Source organism: Sinohyriopsis cumingii, chromosome 5 (assembly GCF_028554795.1).
Source record: "Sinohyriopsis cumingii isolate HCF-2022 chromosome 5, ASM2855479v2, whole genome shotgun sequence".
Taxonomy (NCBI): Eukaryota; Metazoa; Mollusca; class Bivalvia; order Unionida; family Unionidae; genus Sinohyriopsis; species Sinohyriopsis cumingii.
Genome location: NC_142965.1, coordinates 12,563,971 through 12,587,755, shown reverse-complemented (window position 1 = coordinate 12,587,755; position 23,785 = coordinate 12,563,971). Strand labels below are relative to the sequence as shown.

The 23,785-nt window shown below is 34.6% G+C and overlaps 1 protein-coding gene across 1 annotated transcript in view; it reads left to right on the top strand.

The window, feature by feature from the left end:
• The first annotated feature begins 406 nt into the window (after positions 1-406).
• The window catches only part of LOC149798646 (low-density lipoprotein receptor-related protein-like), a 76,628-nt gene continuing 53,249 nt past the window's right edge, over positions 407-23,785 (top strand). The window contains exons 1-3 of the mRNA XM_089957485.1: positions 407-595; positions 17,112-17,381; positions 23,503-23,692. Of these exons, the coding sequence (XP_089813611.1) occupies positions 535-595; positions 17,112-17,381; positions 23,503-23,692 (521 nt within the window). The 5' untranslated portion in view covers positions 407-534. The remainder of the gene's footprint in view (positions 596-17,111; positions 17,382-23,502; positions 23,693-23,785) is intronic.

The following is a 23,785-nucleotide window of genomic DNA, read 5'->3' as shown; positions in this document are numbered from 1 at the left end:
GCTGGTGTATTTCGTCATATTATACATAATGGCGTAAAATAGGTATCCTCTTGAATTGGCTTTCTGTCTGAATATTAAAACCCTCTTACGGTCCGCCTTTTGTTTGCAACAAGGAAGCATTGGTAGTCACCTATGGAAATATTTTACCGTATGTAGTCATGTAAAAGACCTGAAACGATTTTATAAATAGTTTATATGAATTTGTTAACCAACATTTTCCAGTCAGTTATCGATAATTTTAATTTACATATATCTGTAGAAATATATGTAGCTATAATAAAATCTTATTTGCTTATTCTGAAAGAGTCTGCAATTTGCTATCATTGGTTAGACTTTTGTTGGACTGTTTATTGTGATATAGGATTGCAGACAATCACGAGGTGTAAATATTTTAGCTGGATTCGTATATTGAAATAGGGTCTAGAGAACAGAGAAAGATTTGTTTAAGTGCAGTTCAAATGAAGCAATGACTAAATGAAAATGGATAAAAATCTATAAATACAATATTCGGTGACAAAATTCAAAATTTATCAAATGGAGTTACGGCGATTTCTATTTTTGTTGTCGATATCTGCAACACACGTGTATTGTACAAGTAAGTCTCTCTCTCTCTCTCTCTCTCTCTCTCTCGTTTTGAGGATATGAACACATATTTTACTAACGCGTATTGCATATATTGCTAATTCATCTGCAATGACCGTTACATACGCGTTAACAACGAATTTCAAATAATGTGTGTGACACTTTTACATGATATATTTGTGACAATGTGTACGCGCTTGTGTATGTGTGTTTAAAGCATAATAACCATACACGGTAAGGTAACAACCCCCACACCATCCCCTCTTTCCGGTACGGCCGTGCGTGAAATAAATGTCTTAAATCCTAATTGTACCACTGATAGATAAATCCCTTTTTCGCATACCATAGCGTGAATAGGTACACGGTAAAACTTACTCCTATGCAGCCAAACTGAATGAAGCAAGGATCTCTCACGCACACACACACACACACACACTGCTCTTTACGTTTGATTAATGAATTATTTCTCACACTCAGTGCCGTCTTAAGGCATGGGCACACTGGGCAGTTGCCCAGTGCCTCACGCTTCTAGCCTTTTATTCCTGTGGGTGGATAGGGCCGGTAGGGGGCCCCAGTGCATTGCTTTGCCCAGAGCCTACAATGTTGTTATGACGGCCCAGCTCACACTGTGTATGTTTTAAAACATGATGACAATGAAAAGAAAATTAATGTCACAAATGAAAGAATGTTGATAATTTCACAAATCTTGAACATTGTAAGGAATGTGACCTCATATATACATACACGCACGCACACACACCCACCCAACACATACATACATACATACATACATACATACATACATACGTGGCTGAACGGAAAAAGGGAATATCAGTACATATTGTTACATGATGATCATAATAATTGCATCTGATGTTATATGGTTATGTATACACAGGTTTGTCTGGCATTGAGCCAATATTCATGGACGATGCCATTCGTTGTCACGTGGTACATCAGCCATTACACTCCTGCGAGTTCTTGTGTCGCAATATCAGCTGTTTAGTGTTTACATTTAGTGTTTCCCGATTATACATGTATTGTTGTTTTTATGACGGATATGAAAGCAAGGTATAAAACAGGCAGGTGAACTTCAAGTGCAATCAGTAGATGTGCAAACAACTCAAGAAAAATAAATAGATGGTTAGAATCTTTTTATGAAAAACACAAATCCACAGTGAATGCGCGTATTTTAATAGTTCCTTACAAATTTCACATTATGCCCTCAGATGGGCCTTTGAAACTCGAGTAGATGAAAGATCTAAACAGAAAAATACTGCCAAGAAAAGGTTTTTGTTTGTTCAGAACATTTTCAGATGGAAAGCCGACCGAAATAATTCTATTTCCAAAGCTTAAATTGGGATATGAAAATAAAGTAACTCCCGGCAGACGCAAGATTTTTGTCCTTTTCCCAAAATAAAGGTAAATCTATCATTATTAACAATCCCCTTCATGATACAAATAACGTAAGTTTTGTTAATTTATTTACTGACTGTGATGAGCGTATTTCTCCATTCATGATAATTTTATTCTCCAAAGTCGTTGTATTGTGCAAAATTGTATCGACATTTCCACTCTGGAAGTAGTTATTACTTTTGTAAGTTCTTCATTACTTTTCCATCTACTGCTTTCGATGAGATTAAATCGTTGTAAAAGTCGCCGTACATGATATTTGGCCACCCTCTCATGTCGTCAGTCCATTCATTTATATTGCAAAATACATCAGGCATTAAACATCTCGCTTCAGACATTTCACTTTTCAGTGTAAGTTACAGTTTGTTTACGGTCTTCGCTGTAATACAATGGCAGATGCAGCAGTGCTGCTCCAAGCTGACTCAATCGATTCAAAGGGTGATAATTGAAAAAAATCTGTCTATACATGAGAATAACTATGAGATGCATTAAGGCGTGTGCGCATGCTTGCTGCCGCACTTTGAAAAGACGCGAGGAAAGACGTCGAACCTTCTGGCATCGATATAAGTTTTCCTTTGTGCTCCTTTGTTATTATGTTGTAATGACGTATTTACGTCATAACGACCAGATAACGTAACATCACTAATAGCACTGTAAGCAGTAATTGTAGGTTTTTGAAACTGAATGGTATCTTTAATTCTTATAAAGTTGCCGGAAGAAAATTAAAACTTAAAAGCATGGTGTTTTCATTAATTATTGAAACATCATCGGATGTTTTGTTCTTTTTGTTTGTTTATTATTGTTTTTGTTTGTTTATTGGTATGTTTGTTTGTTTATTTTCAATACATATCGTTTAGTCAGGATGTATGCCCTCCATATCTAGCCGTATATTCGTCAGCCAAAGTTTACCAGTCTGGGAAGTATCGCCACGATTACCTTCGACTCTATGTCGAATTTATGGCATAGCATTAAGAAAGGGACGAATATGTTCGGATCCGAAGCAAACAGTTGAAAAAAACATATCTAATTCTCACAGAGATGGACTATTAAGGACCTTCTGCCATATTCGGTTTCTTAAAGAACTCCTAGCAAATGTGTTCCAGCAGGATGTACTTTTCTTGCGTAATCTTCTTGTAAACGATGAATAACTTTTATATTTAAAAACCGATTGCTGTGAAACCTTTTGTTTAATTGCTGTGTAACAATTTTGTACTCATTTTCTTCAACGTTAACTACAGTGATTTAAAGCTGTTTCCTTACAAATTAATTTAACGTCGACCACTGTTGCTATATTGTTGTTTGTTGCCTCGCTTTTTCTCTAATTACAGTACAGATTATGTTATATGGGTACACATTATGTTATCACAAATGAAAACGTTTCTGCAAACATCCTATCAGGATAACAGTTATATACGTAACGAACATACCGAGTCTGCCTAGTTGTCAAAATGCTGACAAAGAAAACCGCGTACGACCCCCATTTTCATTTTGCAGAGCCATCGATGCAATCGTTTTTCGAACTCAGTGAATGAAAGTAGTTAACCTCAGTCATAGTTAACCTCAGTCATAAGCGTTGAATGCACAAGTGAACATTTATGCATCGCAAAGTCAAATGTTTTTTCAAGATCGTACGTGCAATGAAGCATTCCCAGAAATTTGTCAAAATTTTACCTGGCAATAAACCTGAGAACATCCTTCGAAAATTGGGTGGAAAATGCTCTCTGTGTATGTTTTTCTTTATGGCTACTGTATTATTCCAAAATATCAATATGTATCGCAAACTACAAATGGAATTTTGACGTCTACTAAGTCTGATACATGGTGTCAGAGAAGTCATTAGACTACATTCTGGTTGTGAATTATTAAATTAAAGCATTCATTTTCTTCGTGCGATAAATAGCAATATGACATGTTATGGTCAAGAAGGTTAGCGAATAATTTAAATGTTTCTATTCATTTATTAAATAATTTTTGGGGAAAAAATGCTGCCAAGATATTATGCATTTCCATATTTAAGAAGGTTTATGTAATATATAAATGACAAATATCTGTATATTTAAATAAAATACATATATTATTTCTTCTTTTTTTTTTTTGTTCTTTTTACTGGCTGATTGAAATCAAATTTATGTAATTTGTGGAATTTCCTAAATTCCGGCGTAATGGTATGGTGACTTGACGGTTCTCTGGGTAATAAGAAAGCAGCTTAAAATCATTATTGCTGAAACAAAATTACAAGCGTATTGAATCTATCTTTACAACGCTATCTTTGACATCACAGAAATAGCCATTCCTATTAGTGTCGTCATATAAATAGCCATTCCTATTAGTGTCGTCATATAAATAGCCATTCCTATTAGTGTCGCCATATAAATAGACACTCCTATTAGTGTCGTCATATAAATAGACACTCCTATTAGTGTCGTCATATAAATAGACACTCCTATTAGTGTCGTCATATAAATAGACACCTCTATTTGGAAATTCCCCATGAAATGCCGGGTTGACCTGTTGCTTACTACATTTTATATTATAATTTTAGACACACACCTTGTAATTATAACTAAGATTTTATCTTGTAAACATTTGGAACCTTCCAAAATGAAATTTTCCATTAGGTCATAGGTTTTTAAGAAAATGTTAATTGTGACCTGAGGTCAAGTCGAGGACTATATAATCTCATTTTTCAAGAAAATAATTAATTCGTGCTATAAGATCTGAGCAGAATATGTTGTATGATTCTTGTGTACAGTGTTTTTATAGGCTGGAATTTATTAAATTAAAGTATTTATTTCAAGTGATTCTGATCTGGAAATACAAAGTGCTCAGACATAACAGTCTTGCAAATAGAGGCTTGGATTCAAAGTGAAATTCAAATAAGGATATATTCTTGGATTATATTATTATGATTCAACAAAAGACTGTTGGCACATCACTACAACAAAAGCCATCACAGGCAGATCAACACTTCCAGCGTTGGAATTTTTGAGAATATCATTAAACTTTATTCAGAAATTTAAATATTAGGAATTGTTTTAAAAATTTAAGATATTTTTGGATTTAATTCGCAATAGCGTACGTTCTTTGTAGTGTTTCACTTTGAATTCTAGGGAAATAAATAATTTGTTGAATTTTACAAAACCTGTTGTTTCTCACTCTTTTGTATTACTTATTCTGAAACCACAGAGTCATAGTCAAACCTATTAGTGTCTTTATAGAAATAGACACTCTTTAAATTAAATATTAAGAATGGCTATAATATTGGACAAGTGCACACTAAGGTTGTTCTTGTTGTTGTTGTTGTTGTGGGGTTTAACGCCATTTTTCAGCACACGATAGGCTATACATGGAGGCTAGTATTAATGGTGGAGGAGGAACCCGGGAAAACCCGACCCGCGAGAAGCTACTGGCAAGCTTTCTCACGTACCCACATTGGACGAATCCGAGACTCGAACCCACGCAGACAGAGGTGAGATGGTGATCCGTAACGGAGAGCGCTTTAGACCACTCGGCCACTCGGAGCCCCATACTAAGATTATTCTAAAAATGCGATATCATAATTTTGCACAATACTCAAAAACTGTTGGATTTTATTGTGTGAATCCACATTATAGTTGATTCTCAACAACTAAAACTCAAGTCAAATGATATACTTATCGCAGTAATAGAACAAAACGTAACCATTATAAAGGGATCCATGACGGTATCCGCTTTCTAAGAGGAACAGTTTCGTAATGATGATCTTTGAAGTTATTGACCACACTGCAAGTTCAATTCTCTCATCCTTCTCGGTAACCAAATCACTCTATTTTGCTTCATCTGCCTATTGACACTACGAATTAATGTTAAATACTCTATTTTACTTTTTCATATAGCTGGTTTTATTAGCATTTAAAAAGGGAGATAACAGAACAATTGTGTGCCTCTTGTTAAAAAGTTTGATAAATCAGACCTCAGACCTCCAAATCTGTTGTGTTTCTTATAGGCTAGTTGTGGGTAAGACAACACCTGTCCCTAAAACCGAGGAATCGTTTGCAGCCAAACCTGTCCGCAACATGTCGGTGTAAATCGTAGATACTGACCGACATTTCTCGTGTCTCTTGAGCTACCGTCTGTTGAAGGGTCCTTTTGGTGATATGTACAGAGTATTTCTAAATGAAATCGTATGTTTGGCAGCTTGTAAATCCATGTGGAATAGCATAACCTTATGTCCTGTGACCATTTTGAAAGAGCTGTTACCAAAAAATGTACAAACTGTAAACGATGAGTTCTGGAAGATTTCCAAGCAGCAAAATTGCACATTTTTTTTTTAATGAACAGGTGAAATAATACCATCAAATCGTCAATCATTATTAACAAAACGTGGGGTCTGATTTATAAGGACTACACGTCTAAGCGCTTAAAACAAAATGACTAATTAATTTCAAGTGGTGGGTATTTATTTAAAGATTCCTATTGTTTCTGTTCCTGTAGAAATCCTATCCCCGTGTTTTGTAAACGTGGGTCAAACTTGCCTTGTCGACCGTTTTGAACTAATACATCGATGGAATGTTTAATAGTGTCTAACAAAGAACAACTCTATAGCAGGCCTTGTTAAGTATAGTAAAGACCTTCATGTTGGAAGTAATATCTGAGTAATCAATAGGATAATGTGTTCGATATGTGATATTCTCCAAATTGATCAATATTACTTATCGATTGGCCAACAATGTACCCAACTGCAATCGCTTAACGGTCCATTACAAGTTTTTTTTTTTATAAATGACAGTTGTTATAGAACTAATCAACCAGCAAAGCTAGGACACGTTAATAGGCTGATTCAAGCATTGATGTGTAAATCTTTTTCAGGTGATCCACGGGCAATCCTCCACTAAGGCGGAGTGAAATAATTATATACTGGGAAAGAATATTGTCATACATATTAGAGAATATTTAATATGTGCCCTCACTAAGATTGGGATACGGGTCCAAGAGTTACGACAACAATCGCCTTGTCTGCTCGCATCCAACTCCTATATACTCTCCACCATACGTATATCTAATTATATCTGGTTTTTATATGTGTCTCTGTCTGTCTGTGCCTGTCTCTGTCTCTCTATCTATCTATCTATCTATATATATATATATATATATATATATATATATATATATATATATATATATATATATATATATATATATAATGTGTGTACATTAAACATACATTAAAATCAGTTAATATCTTGAAAGCAGCCCGTGCATTGCAACATAGGCTATTTACATATTGGCTCATGGTAGAATCACACGTTACATTACGGAGTTTTGTCAGTGACTTTACGACACGATATCTCCAGCTGTAGAGCTGCGAAAAAGGGTGAAGGGCTGAAAGGAGTGATAGAGCTGTGCTCTTTCTCGTGTTTAGCCGTGGTGCTAATTTGGACTAGAATGTACCCAGTGTGCTACTGTCGGTGGTGTCATTGGAAGAAGATAATGGTTATCTGGTGGTGAGGGACCAAGGTTTCGGGACCAACGGGTCTGCATGGAACAAGAGTATCCTTAGGCATACCTGGAGGGACGGACCATTCGTGGTGGCTACTTGACCATTTGGCAGAGCATTTGAGCTGAAATACCTTGTGGTGATGAAATGGACGCCGCAAGGTACATGTCCCAATTTTTACAATTATTTATCACTATTTGAGTTAAACTTAGTCAGTTATCACTATTTAAATGAAAACGTTACATATGTACAAAACAATGTATCACTATTTGATTGAAAATGTAATCCTTGTTTGTGAATCATTTTATTATTTGAGTGAAATCACAATGTTTGAACAGTCTAAAATCTGTTTCTTTTGTTCGTTTGCCTTTTATTCAATATCGTTTCATTTTTCATTTAAATTGCAATTTGTTCCAGCTAGTAATTTGTATTATATCAGTTATTTAACGCGGTGCCTATCATTGTGTTAACTATCCAATATTTGCATTTTCGGGTACGAGTATGGTATCGGATTTTTCTACCACTAAATTATCTATAAATAAGCATCGTAATTTTTATATTTGTGGCACTTTTGTCACCCCAATCCAGCTAGCATTCGTTTCTTTTTTTAAATGTCATGTTACATTTTGAATTTTATTAATGAATTTCTGTTCAAGAGGAGTTCCAAATAGTTTATTTAACGCATAATTCAAACCGCTCCGGTGGCATAGTGGTTAGAGCGTCCGCCTCGGAAGCGGAAGGTCGTGGGTTCGATCCCCGGCCGAGTCATACCAAAGACTTACAACAAAAAAAAAGGATACTAACAGCTGCCTCGCTTGGCGTTCAGTATTAAGAGGTTAGTGTTAGGACTGGTCGGCCTGGTGTCAGGATAATGTGACTGGGTGGGACATCATGCTACATGTCTGCGGCATGATGCCCCAGTGCTAGACATCACTATAAACTGTCACGCTGCAGACATCGTAGCAATATGACTGAAAAATTGCTACGTTAAAAATCCAAATCACACACACACACACACACAGAGTCATAATTCAATACCGAAATCCAGTGGACGTAATCTGTTACGAAGATTCAAAACCTTTTGCAGTCTTATAGGTTGTGATACTATTTATGAATCATCAAATTTGAATTGCGTATGTAACTTAGTCCTCAGAATACTGCTTTAGTGACGTTTCAGAAATTGTGATGATGAGTTCATCTGCCTTGATTAAAATCTTGTTGATAATTCAAATAACACACACAAAACAAAATAACATGCTATATTTTAGCCTTGAGAGATAATGTGAACTTTAGACATTGCAATTATTATAGGACATCGAGTTAATGGCATTGTGTGGTAATTATTATGGGACATCTAGTTATTGGCATTAAATGGCAGTTATTGTGGGACATCTAGCTATTGTCATTTATTCATTTAAAGTTTTGCTATATTTGTCAACATTGGGAGTTGCGTGAGACTGAGTGTCCAAGTGTTCTAAGGCATTCGCTTTTACAAATCATTCACACATCTCACCTCTGTTCAAGTTGGTTCGAGTCTCGGCTAGACCAAAGTGGGTATATGAGAAAATTTGCCAGTAGCTCCAAGTGGATCAGTATTTTTTCTGGGGTTCTTCCCTGGTTCTGCCAGATATAAATGCCGCCATATATAGACTACCGTTTGCTGAAAAATTAATTAGTGTTCTTTAGGACGTTTAATTACAAACGTTAGTTCTGCTCTATCGTGAATTAAGTCTAAAAATAGGACATACAAATATAGATAGAGACAATCGAATAATGGACGTCGTTCACTACTTCAGCCATTCCATACGTGTCATGTAGAATTCCTGTCACGTCATGTGTTCATGTTTCTGATTCATCGTGTAATTGTTGGCTGCAGATTAATTTATATCCATGGCAACAAAATCAATATTAAGAAAATCTTCCAAATTCAGTTGTTGTTTGTTTGTTTTTTTGGGGGGGGTTTTGAAAATAAGTCTTCACTTGGAATAGTCACTCGTTTGCTGACAAAGAGTTACATTCAGCTGAAGAGTCTACGCATCGGTACCGAAAATACCATTGTAAACCGCATATAATTTGAGAGGATATTAGCGTCTACTGCATATAATTTGAGCTATTAACGTCAACGGTATAAAACTATTACAGATCTTTGAAAAGGCAATGATATCAGGACATTGTCTTTAAAATTCAAAATAGCAATGAATAGTTTGCCGAACAGTTTAAAATGTTTGGACCTTGAATAAGATCATAATAAGATCATAATAAGGATTATAAGCTGGTGGTGTGAAGCCGAAAATTAAAGCATCCAGAATTTTACTCCTGTATCAAATGTCAAGCTGGTCGTGTGAAGTCGTAAATTAAACGATCCAGAATTTACTTCTGTGTCAAATGTCAAGCTGGTCGTGTGAAGTCGTAAATTAAACGATCCAGAATTTACTCCTGTGTAAAATGTACAGCTGGTCGTGTGAATTCGTAAATTAAACGATCCAGAATTTTACTCCTGTGTCAAATGTCAAACTGGTCGTGTGAAGTCGTAAATTAAACGATCCAGAATTTACTCCTGTGTCAAATGTACAGCTGGTCGTGTGAAGTCGTAAATTAAACGATCCAGAATTTATTCCTGTATCAAATGTCAAGCTGGTCGTGTGAATCGTACGTTCAAGGATAAGGAATAACCTGTATCAAAAAAAATGTGACACGGGTTGTGTAAAGTCGTAAATTCAAGGATCCGGAATAACTCACGCATCAAATATCAAACTGAATAAATAAATAAATTTGCCTTCACATATCTGGAGTATATTTAACATCTTCGTTCTTGATCATAACGTTATATTAGTTGTTTTGGTGTTCGTTTATGTTGCTGTTTTTATTAAATGGCTAGAAATATTTCTAAACCTCTTACACAGTAATGGGCCAGTTTTGTCATTTTTCATAATTAGGTTTGTCCATTTTCAAAGCATCAGCTAAATTATCATCGTTGTGTTCAGTATATTTGCTAAGATTATTTTAATTATTCATAAAATGTATCCAATTTAATGCTGGAATTGTCTTTGCTTGACTTAATACTGTTTAATATTGTCCAAATTTTCGGGATTATTGCTGTTCATCTTTTTATAGCTTTGTTTGCGGTGTATAATTATTTATTAATGTAATGATCTGTGTTCCGCTGATTCATCCTGCTAACCATAAGACTGGCTATTGCATTTGTGTTCTTGTTTTATGCGTCATGTTTTATTCGAATGAAACTAGTGCAAAACTTTCCTCGTGTAGAGGGAAGTCTTGTCATGTTATTTCTAAAAACACGTATACATGTGAATTAACACACAAATTAGTTCAAAATCAGCATTCATCAATTCAGAACAACCGTTCCTTTGAATCAGATTTAGTCAGATGCATTCATTGCATTTGATAAATTAAGGAATGTGGTAAACTTATCATCATGAGTATTGGAACAGACTTTCTTGAGCCCTTTATTATTTTAACTATAGACGCTTCAAGCATTGGGCGTAATATGATATGATACAAACCAAATCTGATATAACGGTTTTAAGTTTAACGATCACAAGCAGTGACATAAGGCTGAACATGTTACTTGAACATGTCACAAAAAAAATAGTTATATTGGTCAATCTTGCGAAAAACCATAACGTTTAAATTCAATGTACAATATTACATGCAAGGATATTTTATTAAAAAAGTATTTAATTTAGAAAGCACTAATGCATCCAAAAAATAAAGCATTTATTTATTTATTTTATTTTTATTTATTTATTTATTTGTTTGTATATTTATTTTTTTGTTTATTTATTTTATATATTTATCTATTTATCTTAAAGTAACACAAAGAAGCAATACCAACAAGTTGTGTGTGACCGCTCCAGTGGCCTAGTGGTTAGAGCGTCAGCCTCGGAAGCGGAAGGTCGTGGGTTCGATCCCCGGCCGAGTCATACCAAAGACTTACAACAAAAAAAAAGATACTAACAGCTGCCTCGCTTGGCGTTCAGTATTAAGAGGTTAGTGTTAGGACTGGTCGGCCTGGTGTCAGGATAATGTGACTGGGTGGGACATCATGCTACATGTCTGCGGCATGATGCCCCAGTGCTAGACATCACTATAAACTGTCACGCTGCAGACATCGTAGCAATATGACTGAAAAATTGCTACGTTAAAAATCCAAATCACACACACACACACACACACAGAGTCATAATTCAATACCGAAATCCAGTGGACGTAATCTGTTACGAAGATTCAAAACCTTTTGCAGTCTTATAGGTTGTGATACTATTTATGAATCATCAAATTTGAATTGCGTATGTAACTTAGTCCTCAGAATACTGCTTTAGTGACGTTTCAAAAATTGTGATGATGAGTTCATCTGCCTTGATTAAAATCTTGTTGATAATTCAAATAACACACACAAAACAAAATAACATGCTATATTTTAGCCTTGAGAGATAATGTGAACTTTAGACATTGCAATTATTATGGGACATCGAGTTACTGGCATTGTGTGGTAATTATTATGGGACATCTAGTTATTGGCATTAAATGGCAGTTATTGTGGGACATCTAGCTATTGTCATTTATTCATTTAAAATTTTGCTATATTTGTCAACATTGGGAGTTGCGTGAGACTGAGTGTCCAAGTGTTCTAAGGCATTCGCTTTTACAAATCATTCACACATCTCACCTCTGTTCAAGTTGGTTCGAGTCTCGGCTAGACCAAAGTGGGTATATGAGAAAATTTGCCAGTAGCTCCAAGTGGATCAGTATTTTTTCTGGGGTTCTTCCCTGGTTCTGCCAGATATAAATGCCGCCATATATAGACTACCGTTTGCTGAAAAATTAATTAGTGTTCTTTAGGACGTTTAATTACAAACGTTAGTTCTGCTCTATCGTGAATTAAGTCTAGAAATAGGACATACAAATATAGATAGAGACAATCGAATAATGGACGTCGTTCACCACTTCAGCCATTCCATACGTGTCATGTAGAATTCCTGTCACGTCATGTGTTCATGTTTCTGATTCATCGTGTAATTGTTGGCTGCAGATTAATTTATATCCATGGCAACAAAATCAATATTAAGAAAATCTTCCAAATTCAGTTGTTGTTTGTTTGTTTTTTTGGGGGGGGTTTTGAAAATAAGTCTTCACTTGGAATAGTCACTCGTTTGCTGACAAAGAGTTACATTCAGCTGAAGAGTCTACGCATCGGTACCGAAAATACCATCGTAAACCGCATATAATTTGAGAGGATATTAGCGTCTACTGCATATAATTTGAGCTATTAACGTCAACGGTATAAAACTATTACAGATCTTTGAAAAGGCAATGATATCAGGACATTGTCTTTAAAATTCAAAATAGCAATGAATAGTTTGCCGAACAGTTTAAAATGTTTGGACCTTGAATAAGATCATAATAAGATCATAATAAGGATTATAAGCTGGTGGTGTGAAGCCGAAAATTAAAGCATCCAGAATTTTACTCCTGTATCAAATGTCAAGCTGGTCGTGTGAAGTCGTAAATTAAACGATCCAGAATTTACTTCTGTGTCAAATGTCAAGCTGGTCGTGTGAAGTCGTAAATTAAAGGATCCAGAATTTACTCCTGTGTAAAATGTACAGCTGGTCGTGTGAATTCGTAAATTAAACGATCCAGAATTTTACTCCTGTGTCAAATGTCAAACTGGTCGTGTGAAGTCGTAAATTAAACGATCCAGAATTTTACTCCTGTATCAAATGTCAAGCTGGTCGTGTGAAGTCGTAAATTAAACGATCTAGAATTTTACTCCTGTGTCAAATGTCAAACTGGTCGTGTGAAGTCGTAAATTAAACGATCCAGAATTTACTCCTGTGTCAAATGTACAGCTGGTCGTGTGAAGTCGTAAATTAAACGATCCAGAATTTTACTCCTGTATCAAATGTCAAACTGGTCGTGTGAAGTCGTAAATTAAACGATCTAGAATTTTACTCCTGTGTCAAATGTCAAACTGGTCGTGTGAAGTCGTAAATTAAACGATCCAGAATTTACTCCTGTGTCAAATGTACAGCTGGTCGTGTGAAGTCGTAAATTAAACGATCCAGAATTTATTCCTGTATCAAATGTCAAGCTGGTCGTGTGAATCGTACGTTCAAGGATAAGGAATAACCTGTGTCAAAAAAAATGTGACACGGGTTGTGTAAAGTCGTAAATTCAAGGATCCGGAATAACTCACGCATCAAATATCAAACTGAATAAATAAATAAATTTGCCTTCACATATCTGGAGTATATTTAACATCTTCGTTCTTGATCATAACGTTATATTAGTTGTTTTGGTGTTCGTTTATGTTGCTGTTTTTATTAAATGGCTAGAAATATTTCTAAACCTCTTACACAGTAATGGGCCAATTTTATCATTTTTCATAATTAGGTTTGTCCATTTTCAAAGCATCAGCTAAATTATCATCGTTGTGTTCAGTATATTTGCTAAGATTATTTTAATTATTCATAAAATGTATCCAATTTAATGCTGGAATTGTCTTTGCTTGACTTAATACTGTTTAATATTGTCCAAATTTTCGGGATTATTGCTGTTCATCTTTTTATAGCTTTGTTTGCGGTGTATAATTATTTATTAATGTAATGATCTGTGTTCCGCTGATTCATCCTGCTAACCATAAGACTGGCTATTGCATTTGTGTTCTTGTTTTATGCGTCATGTTTTATTCGAATGAAGCTAGTGCAAAACTTTCCTCGTGTAGAGGGAAGTCTTGTCATGTTATTTCTAAAAACACGTATACATGTGAATTAACACACAAATTAGTTCAAAATCAGCATTCATCAATTCAGAACAACCGTTCCTTTGAATCAGATTTAGTCAGATGCATTCATTGCATTTGATAAATTAAGGAATGTGGTAAACTAATCATAATGAGTACTGGAACAGACTTTCTTGAGTCCTTTATTATTTTAACTATAGACGCTTCAAGCATTAGGCGTATTATGAAATGATACAAACCAAATCTGACATAACGGTTTTAAGTTTAACGATCACAAGCAGTGACATAAGGCTGAACATGTTACTTGAACATGTCACGGAAAAATTAATGCTATTGGTCAATCTTACGAAAAACCATAACGTTTAAATTCAATGTACAATATTACATGGAAGGACATTTTATTAAAAAAGTATTTAATTTATGCATCCAAAAAATCATTTATTTATTTATTTATTTTTATGTATTTTTATTTATTTACATATTTATATATTTATTTATATATTTATCTATTTCTTATATATATATATATATATATATATATATATATATATATATATATATATATATATATATATATATATATATATATATATATATATATATATCCATATATCCATATATCTATTGATTTATATATCTATTTATCTTAAAGTAACACAAAGAAGCAATACCCACAAGTTGTGTGTGACCGCTCCGGTGGCCTAGTGGTTAGAGCGTCCGCCTCGGATGCGGGAGGTCATGGGTTCGATCCCCGGCTGAGTCATATGAAAGACTTATAAAAATGATACTAACAGCTACCTCGCTTGGCGCTCAGCATTAAGAGGTTGGTGTTAGGACTGGTCGGCCTGTTTCAAGTATAATGTGACATCATGCTACATGTCTGCGGCAAGATGCCCCAGTGCGAGTCCTATAAACTGTCACACTGCAGACATCGGAACGATACGACTGAAAAATTGTTAAAGCTACGTTAAAAATCAAAATCACACACACACAAGTTGTTAAACGTAATAAATATTTTAATTATCTAAGCTATACAAATTTAAGAGGAATTAAATTCAAAAATAATCCTTAAACGTTCTATCACAAATTGAAGAAAAAAAATGTTACAAGTGAATTCCAGGTCTTCGAATGTGCTGAGTTACCAATGTCCTTGAATGTGTTGAACTGCCAACAGTCTTTATATATTCTTTATGTACCACACTAGCATTATCCAAAACCCATTTAAATGAATTCACAATAATACCGAAATGTTAATTTAGCCCTGTCATCAGAACGCTTTTTAATTCTAAATGAATAATCCAGAAAATGGTAATCTCTGAAGATTAAATACACCTGCAGACTGTCTTTAACACAAGAACATGTGAAGTAGGAATGAATTGTCCATTTCTTCGTACTTTTGTACATTCTTCAAGTTCTATATCGCAACATTTTCCTGCCTTTCTGTTAAATATATGCATCTTTGTTAATACATATGGTTTGATAATAATTACATTTGTGAATATATTGGCGAATGCGTGAGATCTGAATTTCTATAAAACTCATTAACGTATTCCCAACTGCTGAGTGTATCCCCTCCGTCAACATTATATACAATAGCTGATGCCATTTCATGAACGTAAACGTTGTACCTTGTCAGTTTCATATTGATGAGTGTAACATTAGCAAACTAGAACAACTAACTTGCTGAGACACTTTTCATAGTGATTCGGGTAAATACGGTATTTTATCTTCCTGATCTTGATAATATGGTATTTTATATATCCATATTTTCAGTCTTTTATAGTCTTGTATTGACCTAATGTCTTTTGAAATTATTAAAGCATGTCGAGTAGGTCTAGAGCAGATTTGTTTGTTACGGTTAGGAAAATTCGAGGCTTATAATTATTTGCAACAGTGCTAGGCAAAAAAGTCAATAAGTGCACTTCATGTTGAGAGTACATATTTATGATATGCTGTTGCTCACTTAGGCACTAAATTCATGTTTTATTTCATAAGTGCTGCAGAAAACTTTATTTTTCCAACAATGTACACCTTATGTAACGATATTTTAAATGAAGTGACCGATTTACAGAGGGTTAGGCATACAGACACACACCAACCCACCCATTTGACCGGTCAGAATTCTATACATTTTCACTGTAAAAACATGGAACTACGGCCATTTCGGTTAAATGAACAACCATTTCTCAAGTTGAATTCCGGTAATTACAATCTGGATCAACTCATGAAATGACCAAATGCACAGTAATTAAAGACATAGTTTGGCATTCGCCGCAATGACAGCTAGATCTTAATGTTTTCTATCGTTTCCGAATGGCAAAGTGGGTCAGAAAAATGGGCATGTGGTTCAAAGCAAAACTCTCTCAAGGGGCATTTTGAGCTAAGATCAAAACTTCAAAATATTTATTTACTTATCGATTCATTTATTTTTATCTCTACTGTTCATTTCAGGATGACAGCTTCGGTGGCCTAGTGGTTAGAGCTTCCGCCTCGGATGCGGGAGGTCGCGGGTTCGAACCCCGGCCGAGTCATGCCAAAGACTTATACAAATGGTATTAACAGTTGCCTCGCTAGGCGCTCAGCATTAAGATGTTAGTGTTAGGAGTGGTCGGCCTGGTGTCAGTATAATGTGACTGAGTGAGGCATCATATTACGTGTCTGCAGCATGATGTCCCAGTGCTAGACATCACTATAAACTGCACATTGAAGACATCGTAGCGATATGACTGACACTATTGTTAAAGCTGCGTTAAAAATTCAAATCACGCATACCCACAAACACACATTTCAGAATTTCTATGGAAATATCAGACTCTGATTGCTTGAGTCTTACCGCCTTTTCAATTGTAAAATTATGGATTTTATTTCTTCCAGTGATTCCAGACAAGAGCCTTATTATGTCAACTCACAGCGGTGATCTTATTGTGTTTTCGGTACTCGAAGATTGGGTGCAAAGTGGAATCATCAATACCAAACCCATCCTAAATATCAGTTCAAAGTACTTAAATAACACAAAAGGAATTTCATTTATCCATCGAAGACAGATCATTGTATTCAGCGACGGAGGCCTTAATCACATAAGTGCCATCAACACCTCGAGGTCTGAGCAGAAGGCGACAATCTTCCAAATAGGAACGTCATCGGGTATGTACAATGTTCTTCTTAGAAAAACTCTCAAAAAAGGTCTCTGTCCAGACGAGTATATGTCTTGCTATCTTTGTCATCACACACGTCAGCGAAAGACAACCGTTCGTCGTCCGTATCTCCCTTTTCTTCTTCGCCTTTAGCAGCAGAGAGGGTGAACAGACCATTTTCTGGAAAGTCCATTTTATGAAAAATAAAGCTTTCTACGAAAATAAGAAAAAAAAACAATGTCAATAACGTCAAACCAAAGCCTCTAACTTGCCGAGAGTATCTCTAATTGGGTTAGTTTTTTTGTTATTTTATTTTTGTCGTCTGCGTTTTTTTAAAAAGTATGCTCGTGTGTTTTACTCACCGGTCGTTTCATTGAGATCGCACCCTCTCTGCTGCTATTAACCAAATATTTTATCAAGACTGATACGATATCGTGATCGAGGATCATGTACATTTATTGTTATAAATCCGTGTGGATTTGACTGTGCTCGCGAAAAGAAGTTTTTAAATTTAATTATATCCATGTCGCCGCTACACCAAGTCTGATGAATATTTCGCAACGTATGTGTATCAACTCCATCAAATACAATTAAAATATTACAGTTGTCTCTGATCACTTTTGGTATTTGTGTATACCCCTGAGTAACATAAATCTCGTCTGTGTTTTTATGCCTGCCTCTGGAAAATATTCTAGCTGTATTTGATTGTTTGTCCAGCATCATATCATCGTATACAACTAAATTATTAATAAATCCATCAAGGTCGTCTACGGACGGTGCTTCATCAATATCGATGATAAAATTAATAATGTCATCACCGTCCTCGTCCAGTAATTTTGCATTTTGATTAAAATCTTTAAGTACTTCGTAGCATCTCTGATCATCAACTGACGGAGCTACTAAATACAACTTATCCCATTTGAGCCATCTCATTATCAAATTAAGTAATAATTGCGTCTTGCCACTTCCAGATGGATCTATTATTATCATTCTGATAGAATTTGGTAGCGCTTGATGATGTTTGACTGGCTTCTGCTATAGTTTCGCTGAGAAATCAATGACATCCATGTTATATAAATATAATAAATAATATGGATCTTTATTGTGTTCGATGTAGAGCACATACTCCTACGAATATGCTAGCAACAATAATAACAAAAAATTTAAAAAACGTACACTTACAGGAACATGTGTGCCATGTAGTACCAAAAAAATTAAATTTATTTCTACCAGTAATTTTACTGGCGGTGATGATATCGCTACTTCATTAGGAAAATTACCAGCAACTCCATGGGCTAAATACCCTGGAGAAAAGCATCTTCCTGGATATAATTATGCGGTCCTGGTACCCGACTTGATATCTGACTTGATGAACAAGATCAACCAAGACCTGGAGAGTATCAAAAAAACGCTATTGATAAAGCATGATATATTCATGATGTAGCTTATAAAAGTAAAGATTTACAACAAAGACATATTGCAGATGTGAAGTTGATTCATGCATTAAATTCCATAACAAATAAATCTTTAAAAGAATCATTATCTAATTGGTCATTATTTTAGTACTATTATACCCCAACATATTATGAAATCTAACTGATTTTCATTACTTTTGTGCTATAATACCCCATCGAATTATGAAATCTGACTGCCTTGACAGTCAAAGGTTGATTATTATTTGTCTGAAATCTGAACGAGAATCAGTAAAAAAAAAATAATTCTGTTATATTTTATTTCCCCTGAATATGAATCAATCAACAACGTGAAGATCTATGATCTTACAAAGTTAGAGATCTGCCATTTTACATACAGATTCATAGTAAGAAAGTCTCCACGCAAGTAAATCAATTAAGTGTCCGGATTGGTCATTAAGTTTGAAATGTATTCGATAATAGGTTATTATGATAACGCAGGTAAACAGGATTGATCGGTTCTTGTACAATCAAATATCGAGGAGGCACTTGCGGTGTAAAGGTATTTAAAATATATCCTTGTTAAGCCTGATTTGATTTTTCAAGATCTATTTGATAGCTGCCATCCATTGCATCACAAACAAGATCAACTGCAATAGTTGATGTTATATTAACAATTCCTGGTGAAATATGTCTGCCGTCTCCTTGTCGATCATTGTCATGTTTGAGAATGCCTGGATGTGGGTATATTTTTCTCCATGACTCTAGTATTTTAGGATAGCTTTCATTAATAATATTATTGAATGATAATATTAGTTCGTCGACGGTTAATCCTGGTAATATAAAATTCAGTAAATCTGCTTCAGCTATTTTATAGTGATTAATATAAAGTTGCCTGATGCTTATTTTTTCTCTTACATCTATAAAAGTACTAGCATTTATTAATTCAACAATAACTCGATTAGCATATTTCAGGTCTGACACAATTAGATTTAAATGTTGCATCGTTTCAATGATTTTCTTTTTTAGATCATTATTAGGATACTCCAGGTTATAATTTTTAAATAACTGCACTAATGTCGTGAATGTAGTTATATGTTCAGTTTTAATTTCATCAGCCAGTGATCTGAAATTTCTTTCACAAACAATTTTAGTGGAAGTTTTACGATCATAATCAATGATAGAAAACGGTGTTAAGAAATATTTTGCAATCGCGAAGAATATAAATATCCGTGCCAGTCCTTAGATACAAATTTCTATATTTAGGAATTGTTATAAATTTCGTTTCGTTAGTGGAAAAATCATTTAGCTTTGGTTCTGGTGGTCCATGATACTCTGGTGCTACTTCGGGTCAACCTAAAATAGATCTTATCGATGACTGATAACTATCAACGGCATAATCTTGCGAATATATTTCAATTGAGGATGATAAAGTTGGTTCATGGACAGTGATAGCTATTTTCGGTTCTTTTCCAAATATTGATTTTATTCTGCGTTGAAATTCATCATTGATTTGTTTGTTTTGATAATAGCCTGTAGGCACGCCTACAACTTGCCAGTCGGGAGTTCCATCTGGTTTATTATTTACAAATACAAGCGAATTATTTGCATGTAATCCACCGAATGATTTTGATCTGATGTTTGGCCAACTGTAATATACTCGTAATTGTGCAAGAGCTATTTCTTCTACTGGAATTGCAGTTGGAAAATTAACATTAAATTCAGGATTAGTCGAACTTGCTGATATCATCGTATTTTTTCAACAGAGCTGTGTTCGTTACAATTTGTTGAAGTAGTTCATGGGTTGACATTATTATTATTATTAGTTCATGGGTTGACATTATTATTATTATTATTATTATTATTATTATTATTATTATTATTATTATCTAAATCAGACGTGGATTTCATCACATTTGTACCTTCGTGGTAAATTTTAATCATTTCTGAAAACTCAAAATCAGAAATTATTCCATCATTAAGTCCTAAAGATATTAACAAAGATAATTTAGAATATGCCACTGTTGCTGCATGACGTTTTATTACACTCTCGTGTAATTTTTTATTTGTGCACGTGGATACCATTTTTTGCAATAATATTGAGAATTCCAGCAATTGTTGTTGCTGAAGAAACACAGATTGTTATAATTATTGCCATTGCTGGTAATGGTGCTATTGTTGATAGCAATACACCGGTTTCAGCGATAACAACAGACGCCGAATAAACAATTATGTCAATAGCAATTATACGCCGATTGTATTTTTTTACTTTTACCGTGTACTAATCAATGATATTTTTTAATTTTGTTTGCCATAAACATACTTGATTGTATCTAAAATGTTGCGCTGTAACATGTAAGGCTTGTTATTTAATTAGGTTGGAATTTAGCTACTAATTCAAGGCACCAATAATAAATCAAGCCGAGGTTTTTTTTCTTCCGATTCCACAGTAAATGTGACCTTGTCGTTTTGATCTAACATCACTAACATAGATCCACCTGACGAATAACGCCGTGAAATTGTGGTAGATATCGTAAATGTTACAACACCAAGTACTACGAGCATGTATATACCGGTAACCTTATAACATCGTCAAGTTTTTTTTTTTTTTATATCATCGATATTACTCTGCGCTATCGTGATTAACTCTAAAACTGATTTAGGATCACCGATAACACCTAATCTTTTATTAATCGTTTCAATATCTGATATAGCTGTTTTATGTTAATAGTCAACGGATCTCCAAAGAATTCCTCTGCGATTTCATTGATTTTTATAAAATTTCTACGAAGATTTGAAAACATATTTACGTGAACGCCATACTCGGCTCGTAGCGTGGTTAATTTAGTATCTACGTTATTATGGTTATTGTTTACATATTTTTTGTTGCTGCATCTTCATCAGATTAGCAACACTTTTTACAATTTCATTTCTAATAGCTGCAATCGATATATTTGAGTCCTTGATTTTACCTCTTTCAGTAAATACTGGAATATTATCCATGGTGGATCCAAGAATTCGTCTATGTCATTCCATTTGATATTACTCGTCTTCAAAACACCATGTTTATCCTGAAAAACAACAACCTCATCTGCATCAACTCCAGAAAGATTCATAATATGAGCAAGTTCATCTTTAGTCGCGTAATTCGACAGATCAATGTCGTGGATTTTTTTTCTTGACTTTAGTGATCGTAGAAGATCTTCCGTAAATATCTACAATTATATTTTAAGATCTATTTAAATCACGATTTGAAAATCGTGCGATTTAAAACTCACGCACTTGTATAATCGCGCACGACCTTATAAGGTGGCCATGACGGTGTAAATGAAATAGCGTCGAGTACAGCAATTACTTCAGTACCAGAGTACTTGAGTAACAGATAGAGTTTTCAACACCCTCACTTTGTGAGAAGTTTGTATTGTGTTTACGTAATTTATACATTCTTTTGGTGGAGCCAACCCATACGAATCAAAATAAATAATTCCACGTGGATCAATCGCGTATGCAATCCAATGAGTACCGCGGCGAGAACTTTCATTAAGATTAATGATACCGGTTTCAATATTATTTGGTTGTTTTGGTAATTGATCACGTCAACAATGCAAAAATCACTTCACCACAAACATAGTACATGTTATCTGCATTGTTCACACAAGTACACGGCATCCCTACTCACTAAAGAGAAATGTATCCCTTTGCAAAATCAAACACTGACAAATAAGAGAGCACGATACTGTATGATTTCTAGAGCTGATCTAGGGCACTTTGTTCAGCAGAGTGATGTAAGCTTAGTTATGATCGCATCAGCCATGCCTTCTAGGAATAACATGATGCAATTCATATCATGAATGATGCAACACCAGCTTCAGATTGCATCATTCATTGTTTTTTATTTCAGTCCTTTCTGGTTTAAATTGAGACCCCCCTCCCTTTATAACTCACTTATTCTCCGCCATTCCCAAGTCAAGACAATCTTTAAAACTAGAGCCAATCAAACATTTTAAGCATCAATTTTGTTCTCAGTGACCTAGAACTAATGAAGTTTGACTACATTTATTTCGGAAGCATTTTGGCTTTAGACTAGTGATGTCATCAGCGAGGGTAAACTTTCGAGGGAGGTTTACTTTTAAGTAAAATAGTCTACCTTTTCTGTGAAGATTAAACGAGATGTACACATGTTTCTTTTAATCACTGATTTTATGTGATATTAGAATATAGATAAGGATAGATAATTCAATCTCTTTATTAGTAGGTATGGCTTAAGTGCTGATGTATATTGGTATATTCTTTATGTATTGAACTGGTTCCTACGTGTATAAATGTGTCGTTACTTATAAAAACAAATTTAAGAGACTTTCTCATGTGTACATACATTTAATTTCGGAAAAATATGTCACAGTTCATTTCAAATTTAAATATGAAATTATCCAGAAGACCAGTATCCCTTCTTTCAAAACTTGCATTTGTTCACAAGGAAGTAAAATATAATATATTTCGCTTATTTATTTTCTATGTCGGGTTAGTTTCGGGAGACACAACAATATGAAGAAACGTATAGCTTTTTGTTTTGGGTCTTGTAATTGTTATTATTATTGCTGTTCTTTTTCTTTTCATTGGGGAGAGATGTATTTTTTATTTAGTTTAATGTTGACGTGGCTAGCTTTGACGTCTGGATTTACTTCCAAATCAAAGTATATATAAATTTCTCTGTTGAAGGAGTTGGTCAACTTGCAGTGGATTGGGTGAGCGGTAACTGCTACTGGGTGGATACAGTATATGGATGGATCGTAATGCAGGCTATTCCTAAAGATCTCAGCAACTTCTCGTCTGACAACCCTAACTTTAAGATGGTAGTTGATACGTACCTTGACATACCGACAGGTATAGCTGTTTATCCAGAACTTGGGTGAGTTTGATAAACATAATTCGTGTTTGAATGTTAACCTTATCCCCGTTTAAAGTATTATGCATTAGTAAATATGGACAAGAAAATGTTCTA